Source organism: Corapipo altera, unplaced genomic scaffold (assembly GCF_003945725.1).
Source record: "Corapipo altera isolate COAL_440 unplaced genomic scaffold, ASM394572v1 359, whole genome shotgun sequence".
NCBI classification, from domain to species: Eukaryota; Metazoa; Chordata; class Aves; order Passeriformes; family Pipridae; genus Corapipo; species Corapipo altera.
Genome location: NW_020884948.1, coordinates 2,712,902 through 2,725,795, shown reverse-complemented (window position 1 = coordinate 2,725,795; position 12,894 = coordinate 2,712,902). Strand labels below are relative to the sequence as shown.

Genomic DNA, 12,894 nt, shown 5'->3' with positions numbered 1-12,894 from the left:
AATACGTGGCATTTCATCTGAAATGAAGTGCATACAAGAGCCTGATGGAGCAAGGCTCTTCTTCATCATAGCTGGTGAAGAAGTCTCAGGGCAGTAATTATAGACAGCAAAGTGAACATCATGCTACAAAGCATTACCACAGGTAGCATGGATTCAGCATCAAACTCATATGCTCGCTCCAGAGCTCTGTGTCCCTGTCTCTGTTCATATGTTGAATAGTGACAGCAGAAATTTAGAGCACTTGTGGGTACATCCACGCTGTGTAATAAGCTATGTGGCAAGATCCCTGACCTGGATATCACTGTAGTTGTACCCATGTAAGTCTTGACCTGAGCTAGTGAATTCTGCCGGAAGGCAAAAATGATGAACCAAACCGAGGCAGTTTTGCTTTCAGGACTGCTACTCTTTCTGGAGGTTGCTCAAAGCTTCCACAAACCTTCTGGAGGTTGTGACACAGAAGGTGTGCAGTCTGACCAATGTCAAACATGGTCCAAACAGAGTATCCAAGCATGGCACTGCACTGCTTGAGCAGTTACACTTATCTGAAAGATGAAGCGTTATTGCCCGGACACGGCCAAATCTGAGCATAGTTTACCACAGGCTTTCCACACATGTAGCTTGAAAGGTGCAGCTGGTATTACTTGTATTTTCCAAGCCACGTGAACCAGTCAGAGCAGGTTGCTTTTGTTCATTTTTGTCAAGAGAGCGTTACGGCATCTCAACCTCCGTCTTCAGTTCTGCTCCATGGTAGAGGCAGTGGTCCCCAGCGGACACAGGTGGACATGAAGTTGGTTAGTCAACTGTGGATAGAAACTTGATGTGACCCTGAATGCCTTGATGTCTTGGGACATACCATGTGGCACTTGCTATTGGTAAGGAAACCAAAAACCATCCTGAAGGAACTGAGCTGAAACCATCGCTATTTACAGGGGAAGAGGGGACATGTGAATCACGTGGTGTCAGCTCAGTGCATAACCTCTCAGTACCCTTTTGCTTCAGCTCTGTCACACCCCTTACAGAGTGGAGACCCACAAAGCTCTCTTGCGGAAGAGAAGCATGCAGTGGTAAAGGGGTGCAGCAGTAAATACAACCCAGAGTTCTGCTGCTCAGCCTTTCTGGGCCCCTGTTGAAGTGAATTGAAGTCATTGGAAGGATGCTCTTTGACTTCCACAGCCTTTGGTATGTGATGTGTGAGGAGACAGCAGCTTAACCCAGCCAGAAACTGGGGACTTAATGTTACTGCTTACAAAGTGAACAGAGATGGGATGTTTTCAAATTGATATCACTCCCCCACAAAATTGTAGACTCAGTTCTTTACAGTTGTGGGTTTGACCATGGTTTTCATCCACATTCCATTTTTTCAGACTCTTGGTAACATTCATCTTTAGGAGTATGAAGTCTTCCAATCTCTCTTATTTGTATCCCCAAAAAGCTCCCCAGTTGGAGAAACCCCATGCATGTGCCCTCTCCCTACTCTCCGCACCACTGACCTTGTAATTTCTTTGATCTGAGAGGGATCAGTCTCTGAGTTGGAAGGCAGAACTTTGTCTTAGAAGAACAGGTATTTTATTAATAATAAATATAAATAATAAAGCCACATTGTTATCCATATTAGTAGTCGGATGCAAGAAAAGCCGAAATCTGCAGAAATTTAAAGTTTTACCAGTTGATGGAATCCATGTACAGCCACTAAATGTTAAAAATATTCCATTTCCTATGAAGTTCACATCTATATATGGAACCCACATTTGTTCAGATATATCTGGTTGTCCTGTTCCGTGCAGAAACCCAAACTGTTGCATCGGTAAGACACTGATTTTGCTAATTAGTAAGGCAAAAGATTCCATTGCAAGGGCATTTCAAAGCAAAATTAAATACAAGGAGAAAAAACCTACTTATTGAACTAAAATGTGGTGTAACAGCTCACCACATCCTGCTACAGTGGCATCTGCTGTTTAGCAAAGGAAAGGTTCCTCTTTCAGAAGCCTTGACAGGTAGAGAGGTCACGTGTTACCTGCATTTCTCAGCATTATTATTTTTTGACTTTTCTGTCAGTGGAAAAGCTGAACGTGACAATGGAAAATACCAGTTGAGAGAAGGCATTGTGGGGAACTGTAGGTGTTAGCTATGAAAGCGACAGTGGCCTCCCACCCCAAAGCCAGCAGAAAAACAGTGAAAAAAAAAATCTGATGACAAAGGCACTGCAAATTTTAGTACTCAGCTGTTTGATCTGATAGGGATCAACCTATTGCTGTAAGGGAAGTGTTGTGCTACTCTAGGCATTGAAGATTAAACATCTTGCATGCTATTCCAGATCTGCTGCTAAGCTGTATGTAGGGCCTACAACAAGCCAGGTAATTAGTTGGATCTCATCTGTCCTGTTTATAAAATGGGTCTTTTCAAGTACTCAGGTTACGTTGTTTTAAAAATGAGTGTAGAGGCTTTGCAACCTTCCTTTGAAGAATGCTGTGCTTATTCAAAACCCAGCTACTCCTGGAATGGTACTACAGAGATGAATGGATGCATATCCAAGCAGCAGCAGAGTCAAAGAACAGCATTTGCTTTAGGAATGAAACTCAAACCCAGGCCAAAATACTGCTTGCATTGAATACTGCTGTTCTGTGGAGCACACACAATCTTCTTGTAATAGTAACAGGTTTAGAAGTCAGAACTTGAGCATTCAAGACAGCAAACAGCCGAATCTCCTTAACTATATAATAAATATTTTGTTAGAAATGTGAAAACTAAGAGAAAAATGCCAGTTATTTTTATCTGCACAAACAGTATATCTTGCTTCTCTGGGAAGTTCTCCAGTGGTCCTACAGGACCAAGTGGAGCCCTGAGGATACCAAGGGGAAGGAGTGGAATAGATGGCAAAGGAGATAGTGAACAGGGAACAGTCAGCTCATTCACGTGACACATAAAATAAATTAACAAGAAACAAATTTAAAACAAAAAAACCACCATACTTTTCCCACCATCCACTTTTTCCACCCATAAACTGTGGAAGCCATTGCTATAGGAAACCTTAAAGGCCAAAACAAGTTCAGAAGGTTATTAGAAAACTTCATGAAAGAAAGTTCATCAAAGTTCACTAGAAACAAGAATGCAGACCTCCTCTGGCTCACGAAGACCCCCAGCAGAGTAAAGGTGTACCAGAGAAAGCATCACTGGAGGTGTACTGGTTCCTAAGCTCTTTCCCAAAGAACTGACTACTGGCCATTGTGGTAGTTTTGACACTAGTGTGGATGGGCATCACAAAGATGATGCATTAGCAGAACCATACTTCAGTAACAGAATGTTTGAGTTGCTGTTGGGAAGGACAATCTTGGGTCAACCTACAACAAGAATATTAATGTTTTCCTAAGAAAAGAAAAGAAAAAAAAAATCAGCTTGGGGTCAAACAAAACATTCCAAGACATTCCATTTGATGCAAAATAAAACATTTCCTAACATGCAAGAAAAATATTAATATGTTTTGGGGTATTAAAAGAAGCAAATTTTCAGAAATTAAAAATAAAAAATGTTGAGAGATCCTTCATGGGAGTGCTGAACCATGCAGTTGGAGGTGGCAGGGAGCATCCTTCTAGCTGAGCCCAGCAAGCATCACCCAGCCCACTTCATGTGCACTTGCCTCCTGGTTTTCCCCTGTTCCCACCCACCAGAGGGTTTTCCTTCCAGCGTCAGGTGCCTTGGTGGGCAGTGAGGGAAAGCCCGCTCTCAGCACACTTCCCCTTTCAGCTCTTGCGTTTAGTGCTCTCTGCAAGATCGGCTGCGCTGCCAGATCACGTATTGCCCCACCTGGGCCTTTTGCGTGCACCCTTGTCCCTCTCTGCAGGTTTTTTCCACTGCATTATTGGGAATTTTTTGCATTTTTGACGTTGCGATGGCTAAAAGGGAACAAGCAACAGTGAAATAAAGAGGTCCATGTCTGAGCCATGCTGTCCATATGTACCACTGTGGATGAGAGACATGTTGAATGTCCTCTTGGTGTTTTTGATTGTGAGATCCAGTGGCAATGGGTACGCTTGGGTTGAGGTTCTGTTGTCTCCCAAGTCCATGCAGACATTGTCTAGTGACTGTTGTTGAACAGCTGTCAAATGTTGTTACAGGATATCAGACTTACTCATCAAGGTAGCAGAAATCCACCCCTGTTGAGAAAGTTATATATGTGTGTGTGTGTATAAAAAAATATAGAAATGTATTTTAAATAAATAAATATAATAAAATATAATAAAAATTATATATAATATATAATATTTATATATTATATATATAATAAAAACAAGAAATAAAGCGGTGTAAGTCGATAACAAAATTACAAGTGACTTCAGCTGGAGACAGACAGATTTGGCTGCTGAGAGTTGGAGAGAGTGTGACTGAAGGAGTGTCATGGTCTCATGGCCTGAGCCAAGGCAGGTGGGCTCTCAGCTGAAAGGAAAAGTCACATCATGTCTAGGATAAGTCATGTGTCCTAGAGCACTTGAGTGACAGAGGATCAGCTGAGGGTACCTAGCGTGATTGGAAAGGGCAGCCTGTGAGTTTCTAAGATGATTTGGAGATGAACCTGTGGCTCTTAGACTCTCATGTCATCAAGTTGCTTCCAAAATATCTTTACCAGATGTTCTAATAGGGGAAAGCATGGGCAGGCTCTTGCTTTTGAAAGTTTTACTGAAAGAATCAAGCACGTGTTTCAGCATTAGTCTGAGATTCAAGATGCCTTAGTGCTAATCCTGACTGAGATGGGGAGGTCCTTCATGTTTCCACTTCCCTGTCCCCGTCTATGAGATACCGGTGATATTTATGTTCACATTTTACAGAAGCACCATAAAGATTCATTATTTAATGTTTCTAAGCACTAACCAACTATACAAAGAGCAACAATAGCCTTGCTAGTATCTTGATTTTATTTGCTGTAACAGAAACTTTGAGGGTAATTTAGCAAAGCTATGACACTGCCTGGCCCACATGAGGATTTTTTTCATTGTCACATTCAACACCAAGGTTGCTATGTGGTTTTGCTGCATACTCAATATTGCTTTGAGAAGTTTATCACAGAAACTGTCTTTACAAAAGCATCATGGAAGAATCATCCCACAGAACTCTGCTGTTTGCGTTGAAGGCAAAGACTCAGTCCCAAAAGCTGTACGAAGTCTTGACACAAGTGAATAGGATGGCACTCTTGCTGGTTTTGGATGTATGCAGAGCAGTCTTTGCCACAGTGCAGGACTTGCTGCTTGAATTTGTGTTTGCTGTTTGGTAATATTGAAGATTAACACCTTGGCACTCTCAAGTGAAAGAACTGCTTTGTCTTCACAGCTCATTTCCATTTCTCTTAGTTTTCTTCTGTAAATAGGTAGTTACAGATGAAATTGATATTTCCTTTCCAAAGAATGGTGTGCATATCCATTGGTATATTTGGTTATGATGACCAGGACCTGTAACACAAATTGACTGATTCATGTGCTACAATTACTAATTACATATGGGCAATAGGTCTGCATGTAAAAAAAACCAAACCAAAATGACAACAAGAACAACAAACAAAACCAAAAAACAAGTCATAAAAACTGACCAAGTCATAAACCCCAACACCCAAAGAACCCAACTGGCTGGTTCAGGAAGTTGGTTTTAGACAGGCTTTGGTCTTTTCCGGTAAACATATGAAGTTATCTGGATTGCTGTGAACAGCAGCCCACAAGGAAAGGAAAATGCGGGCTTTTCCATGGTGCTTCCATGACGTGGGCATGTGTTTCCCACTCCCAGCAGTGTTAGGGAAACTCAGAAGCAGTGATGGCATTTTGTCTATCTCTGTGTAAATCAGGTGGTGGCAGTTGCTGTAGGGAGGTGGAGTGGAAATAAAAGGGATGTTGTGTAGTCCACTGTCGATGACCTTTGCCAGGTTCAGTCATTTCCTGTCCATCTGCCAAAAATCACATGGACATAATTGGAGTGTGGGAAACTGTATTGCTTGATGATCTTCGGGGGAGGGGGAAAAGATTGAAAGAAGAACTTGTGAATAAGGAAAAAAACACTTTATCAGTGGAGATGCAGCCTGACTGGTTGATGCTGAGATAGCAGACCTTGTTTATTCTTTCCTCTGACTCTTGCCGAGAGTTTTGTTTATCCCTCTTGTCTGTTTGTGTGGATAGAAGTGAAGCGTGCATGTCCACGTGTGTTGGTCACCACGAAAGGAGGGTATATATTTAAACATGTAACCAGCTCCAGGGAATGGGCAAGCATGCAGCAGTTTCCTCTCTTCTTTTGTTTTTTTTTTTCCTAAATCAACCCACGGTGGAAAAAATCAGCATGTGAAGTTGTATTCTATATAGGCATTGCAGCTGTACATAGCCAGGTTCGGTGATTGGCAGCTTTCTGCCACCAGTACCTACCATGGATAACATACTTTCCAAATGGCTCTTTTTATGGAAGGAGTAGATAATTCTAAGATCTTCTGTTGTTCTCTTGGTTTTACATTTCTGAGCCAGTTCTAGAGCAAATGAAATGTTTTATCTGTAAGTGATTTGAAATGTTTGATGCAATCAAGGATCCAGGATGCTGCTGTTCTTGTGATGGCTGGTTTTACATGGTATTTAGCATGTTAATAACCTTGGTTAATCCTGCTGGTTTTGCACTGTGATCAGCCTGTACAAGCTACCTCGTGATGTTACACTTACTGTTCAGAGCTGTACTGAAACTGTCAAGGAACGAATGCGAGTTCAGGGGGGCTGTGTACTGAAGAGACCTGCCTGCAGCAGTGGGATGTTAATTGATTCCTCTTCTCTTGTCTTCTCTCTTTGCAGTAAATGAAATTATAAGGAATGACCTTTCCAGTACCAATGTCCATTCATAGCTTTCAATATGGGCTTAGCATGAAATACAGACTTTTGACTTGGCTGGTGTGTCAGCTCAAGTAGAGAGATACATAAAATGAAGACGTTGCCTGGTACCACTCTGACCTTCCACCTTACCGAATGTCTGGAACTGAAGATTTACCTCTTGCTTACAAAGAAGTAGCTCCTCAGCTTCAACTGATGAAACAGCTTTTTTAAAGAAAATCATCTCAAAAGAGAGAAGAGGGAGTACGCTCCAGGATGGCGCATTTCATGGGACAAAACTAGGAAACTCAGCAAAATCTGAGAGCTTCTTCCCAGTGCTGATCTTTTTGGCATGGCACCGCTGGAATACAGCCCTGGAAGTGCCTTATTTTACCAGGTTGTGGCATCAGGGCATTTTTAATAAGCTTTGAATTTGCTACCATTAAAAGTGTTGGTAGGTGCAGAAACTGTAGAGCTTGAATTCCTGAGAGTGATATTGGAAAAAAAAGTAGGACTCTGCAGCAGAGTAGGGAGAGCAATCCCAACTCCAGTAAGACACGTTTATGAATTCCAGAATTTCTTCAGCTTTTCCTCTGCTGTAGTGTACAGCCTATTGCCTTATTCTCAGTGCATTTCAAAAGCCTCCTGATTCGTCATCATCTCAGCTTTTTTTTGCATATTGTCTTTCTTATGTGCTAATGAATCATAGGGTTGTTAGTAGTAGCATGGTAAGATTTTGATTTTTATCCAGCTTCTGTCATAGCACAAGTGAGTTGAATAGCACAAAATAAAAAAGGTTGATGGACAAAAAATTGATATCTATCTTTTACATGATAGATGAATGTGTATGCATGTACATACATACTAGTATATATGCATATATTTATATATGACAAATAATATAGATGATTGCCTGATAAGGGCACTGAATTTAGCAATAATTTCAATTTCTGAGAATGCATTTCAAATCCACAACAGATATTTCAGCTACTTTTTTTGAGGGTTTGTTGCACCTAAAGCAGGTATGCATTTTCTTTCCTCACGCATTTAAGCAAGCACTTTAGATAGGCAAGAAGAATGCATACAAGATACTTGTTATTTACCAAATGTTGAAATATGAATTATAGTAACTGTAAATACCATTATGGAAGAGTGTAAAATATTTGTTCAGTTATAATGTTATTATTCCGCAGAAGCCTTATAACTCTCTGCTACATGTATGAAAAAGGATATTACCAAAAAACCACCGAGGTTTAATATGCGGCACTGTATAGTGTGTTTTCAGATTAGCTAATATTTCTGGAGCTACAGGTAGGCATGTAGTGTAGCCTTTAGCATTGTATTTTTTACAATCAACTGCTTATTATATAACTAGTAGCAACCTATTATTTCATATAACCAAAAAAAAAATAAAAACAAAACTAAACTAAAATAGCATGACTTTAAATTAAAAATGTTTAACGTTAATATTGTGCCTTAGGAATCTGTGCCCCCTCCTGGAAATACACCTGAACTACACCCCCGAGCTGCGGTGGCTCCTTAACCCTGATGCAATGAAGACTGAACAGGTTTCACAAAAAAGTGAAATCCTCCTAAGCATTTTAAAACATTATTCTGTAAAATTATGTCTTACTTTCTTTAGGGGGAAAAAACCGAAAGCCATATTTGTCACATTTGCACATTACTGTGAAGACATGAGAATATAATATGGCTATATGTACATAATATGCTGTTATTGGTCCTTACGATAGTCTGTATTCCTCACTTGTTTAATCCCAGTTATTTACCCTGTATTTAGCATTGTAGACGTTGCATGAAACGTTTCTTATAGACTGCCATATGAAAAATTAAAAAGCTTGACAGATGTCAGCTTGACTTGTAGCTAGAAAATAGAACTAATAAAGCAACATGTTTTGCTGGAAGCTAGTCTTAGAGTGGTTCATTTTATGTTATCTTGGAAAATCTTCCTTTCTCATAAAAATAAGCATTTTTAGATTATATACATATATCTATCTCTCCATGTCTTCTCTATGAAGCTGATTGCATTCTGCTAGTAGAATGGAAGCAAAGTCTCTTGTCAACAGACTCTTCTTCATTTCTCCACTGCATTTAAAGACATTGCTGCCAAGAAGAGAAAATTATATATGATATAATCCTCAGATTTAATTCTCTCAGTATTTCAGAAATGTCAATAAATTGTGCATGGAGGAATCTCTGGTTATGCCAAAGCATTTTTTTTATTCATATACATAAATACCTTGGGTGAGGCTTTAACCATACAGGACAATACACACACACAGAGGCACATCCTCCATGTGTTCATGTTTCAGCAGTAATTTCAGCAAACTTTTCAACTGTATGGTTTGGCTATGTTGCACCTCCTTCATTCTTATTTTTATTTTCCTCTTTAAGCTATTTTTGGAAAGGAAAAAAGAAAAAGACAGACCCCAACCTGTTACTTTTAAGCCTGGATAATGGAAAATTATGCATCTCTTGTATATGTATTCATAAAATAAAAATGAAAGCAGAACTATTTCCTGTATGAGACTGCTATCTTGTTTCTGTATGTGTGTTATGGTTGTTGCTGTCAGTTTAAGAAAATGGTTTTCATCAACCCTTTTTGAAAACAAAGCAAAACCAAAAAGCCAGAACACTCTGAACTTGGAGCATAGTCTTAATAGGTATGTTCAAAAATACCTTTGCCAGGGATGATTCTGACTATTAAAAAGAGCCCTCTGGATGAATTTTAAGTGGTGAAACAAACTGCCTTATTAATCATGCAACTAAGTACTTGCATCTGTATATAATGCTTGGACAGCAGTTTCTTTTGCTCTCCCTGGAACCATTTCTGAAATATGTGGGTTACAAAGGGTAGGCTTTGGATCTCTGGCCTTCAATGTGGTAGATAGAAGACATTTTTGTTAGGCTGGAGGCTTTGGTAGCCCTGCAAAGGGATGACTGCCCATAGGCTGGCAGAAAGGGGATGGCTTGCTGCTGGCCCACACGTGTGATTGATGGATCTGATCTGTATGATATGTCCTGCTCCCTGAATCCCCTTGCTGCTCTGCCCCAAAGGAGAAGGGGGCAACAGGAGGATGTCAGCTTAGTCAAAGCTGGGCTGTACACAGGTTTGGGTTTCTAGTCACCTCATCAGGTGGTGCATCTGTATGTACCAACATCTGACACCTGATGGGCCAAATCATGCAAAAAGGAGAAAACCTGATCTGATTTGATTTTTCAGAACAAAAGGCAAGTTGGAAAGTATATAAGCATGCCTACCACAGAGTTTACGTGAGCATATAAACACCTTTCAAAACTTCCTCAAGAAGAAGGAGTCAAATATGTATTAAAGCTTTTGTCGAAAGAAGACCTTGCTCTCATTGGGTTTGTCTTCCTGTGAGTATGAGGTGTCACTCCCTGCTCAGTCCATCACACCTGGCTTCCCTGGGGCTGCTACCCAGCTCCTTGCCATTTAAAGAGAGGCAGATGCTCCAAGCCCATCCAAACCCAGATACAGTCCACTCTTCAGAGGTCAGTCAAAGGGCTCTTTCTCTGCTTCCCACTCTGGAGGGTGGAAATAGTGATATTTATGCCTTATGTGGACAGCATGAGCTGTGTTGTTGGTGAGGTTCCTGGAAAGAGGAAAATGCTGAAAACTCAGTCACAAATTCACAGTGTCTCCTGGAGACCATGGCATTTTGTACCAAAGCAAAATGTCTGGTCACAGACTGAATTCATCCAAGCAAAATACTTCAGTCATTGTGCTATCTGGCTTCCTCTGAGCTTCCTTTCCTTCTGATTTCCACACATCCCTCCCTCAAAGCACAGCAGACCCAAGCACAGCTACATTAACCCCATCTTGACCAGACTTCTGCAGGCAAAAATAGGCTTCAGTAAACTCCTAAGTGATTACTTTCATTCATAATCGAAGCAGAAGGTGAGTCTCACACATCCAGCTGGTACTGTTTGACTAAATAGCCTTGCTGGAGTCATGCCTTAGAGATTTTTCCTTTCCAGCTGAAAATGGCGCATTTCAAGGAGTTAAGTTTCTTGGACAGAGTTGTACTGCCTTGAAGCTAAGCTTTCCTTCACCATGTATGTAATTTTATTGCATTCATCACTGTAAATCTATTGAATTTGTCTCAGTAAAAATAAAACAAAATCCCTCTCATCAAGATTATTACTGCAGAGTGTTAAGGTCAATGGCATAAGATCTTTTTGGTTTCTGTAGCTCTTTTTTAAATAAATGGTCTAATTTCATGTTATAAGCATGATTGGATTGTTCATCAAACTAAATCGAGTCCTGAGTTCTCCACCTTTGCATACACTTGCCCAATATGAAGGTCAGGCTTTTGCCTGTTTTACTTTGCCCATACAATTTCCTCTTTCTTAACAAGTTAATGTTTTTCTTCTTTGCACTTCTTTCCAAAGAAATAAAAATGTTTTGATTCTCTTCAGGTAGCCAAATAGTTTGTTCTGAGCAGATCAGTTACGGATTCTCATACTGTTGGCTTTAATTACAGGTCGTCCTTGATTCCAAAGCTAGCTTTTTTTTGGCCAAAGAGACCGTCTTTTTGTACTGTGAAAACTTGTAGAGCTTTAACAATCCAGAAAGTTGTATTTCCAGGATTTAAGGTGACTGGTAGTATACACAGAACTTGCCATCATCTATGGGTACATTAGCTTTTGTCATTTAAACTGAAAATTGCTGACTGTAGTGTTTCCTCAGCTACTTTCAGGGACAGACAACCCACAAGCTACTCTTTGCAGATGTGGCAAATTAATTTTCAGTCATTTTAGGAAATCCCTTTTTTTCAGCTTGGGGAAAGAGTTTCCAAAAATGCCGTCAGCATCAGTTTCCAGCACCTCTTCTGAATTAGTTTCACACTGACAGCTCCTATCCCCATCCTGTTTCCAGCACTGCTGATAGAAAGCTTATGGGTCAAAAGTAACAGAGCAAACACTGACGGTGGGTACCTGTGGCAGAGCTGCCCAGGGCTTGCTTTCAGCCTGATGGCCAGTTCACTGAATTCGCTGGTCCATAGTTGTTCCAGCAGGAGCAGCCACCCAGCCAGGCAGTTGTGCACCACACACAGCTGTTTTCGACATCTCCCTTGACCATCACTCCCCCTGCCTGGCCGAGACTGCCCTACACGTGCCACTGAGGACACCACGTGCCCACAATGCTGAAGGTATTTGTAAGCAAACCTTTGGCACCCGAAATGAGCATGGTTTTGCCTCTGCTGGCATCACTCTCTTGGTTTCCCCACGGGGGTTTCAGCAAGCTCCAGGATCATCCCTTGCCCACCAGCGGACAGGCTGGTTGGGATAGGGGTGCAGGGGCTTGCTGAGAGGGTTTTTGGCATGCTGGGAGGTCCCAGGAGAACAGCCTCTGCATTTTCAGATGCTTTTTTAGGCCCTGCACTGGCAAAGTTTATAAACTCTATTCTGGGGTGCAAAATCTCCACGAACACACATGGTGGGGGGGTCCCAAAACTCAGTGTAATGGTGTTCCCATACAGTTGGGGGACATTCCAGTGATACCAGCTTCATGGTACTGGGGGAGAACAGAGACCTCTGGGCCTCACCAGAAAATAGTTCAGTGTTTGTCAGGAATCTTTTAACTGCAAAGTTTGAGGTTTTTCTGGTCTGGTTTGTTTTGGTTTTTAATAGGAAAAATGACATTTCCTCCAACTTGAAATCTTTTGCTCAGCTTACTTTTTTGGGGTTTTTTCTTTAATTTTTTGCTTAGAAAATACAAACCACGTATTATTTTGGATCAGGTTGATCCAAACGGTACCTTCTTTCCCAAATCTCTGGGATGGGCTGCTTTCCCTGACCATGGCTCCCCCTCCACCTAAGCAGAACCATACAGGCAGCACATGCATACTGCCTCTGCCCAATTTCTTGAATGGTTTCTTTGCAGAAAACTCCTCATGGATCTTTCCTGCCTTCCTGGCCCCCTTCCAGGGCTCCTGCCTGGGCTGAGCTGATCCAGCCCACTGCTCTCATCCTCTTGGCAATCTCTTCTTTTTATTACTTTTTTAATGTAGGTTTCTTGTATATTTTATCTTAC

The 12,894-nt window shown here is 41.1% G+C and overlaps 1 protein-coding gene across 4 annotated transcripts in view; it reads left to right on the top strand.

Annotated features, from left to right (window-relative positions):
* NFATC1 (nuclear factor of activated T cells 1) overlaps nt 1–8,740 on the top strand; it is a 128,710-nt gene extending 119,970 nt beyond the window's left edge. For all 4 annotated transcript variants that reach the window (XM_027662755.1, XM_027662753.1, XM_027662758.1 and 1 more), the window contains one exon: nt 6,804–8,740. In XM_027662755.1, coding sequence (XP_027518556.1) covers nt 6,804–6,806 — 3 coding nt within the window. In that variant the 3' untranslated portion in view covers nt 6,807–8,740. The remainder of the gene's footprint in view (nt 1–6,803) is intronic.
* The last annotated feature ends 4,154 nt before the right edge of the window (nt 8,741–12,894 follow it).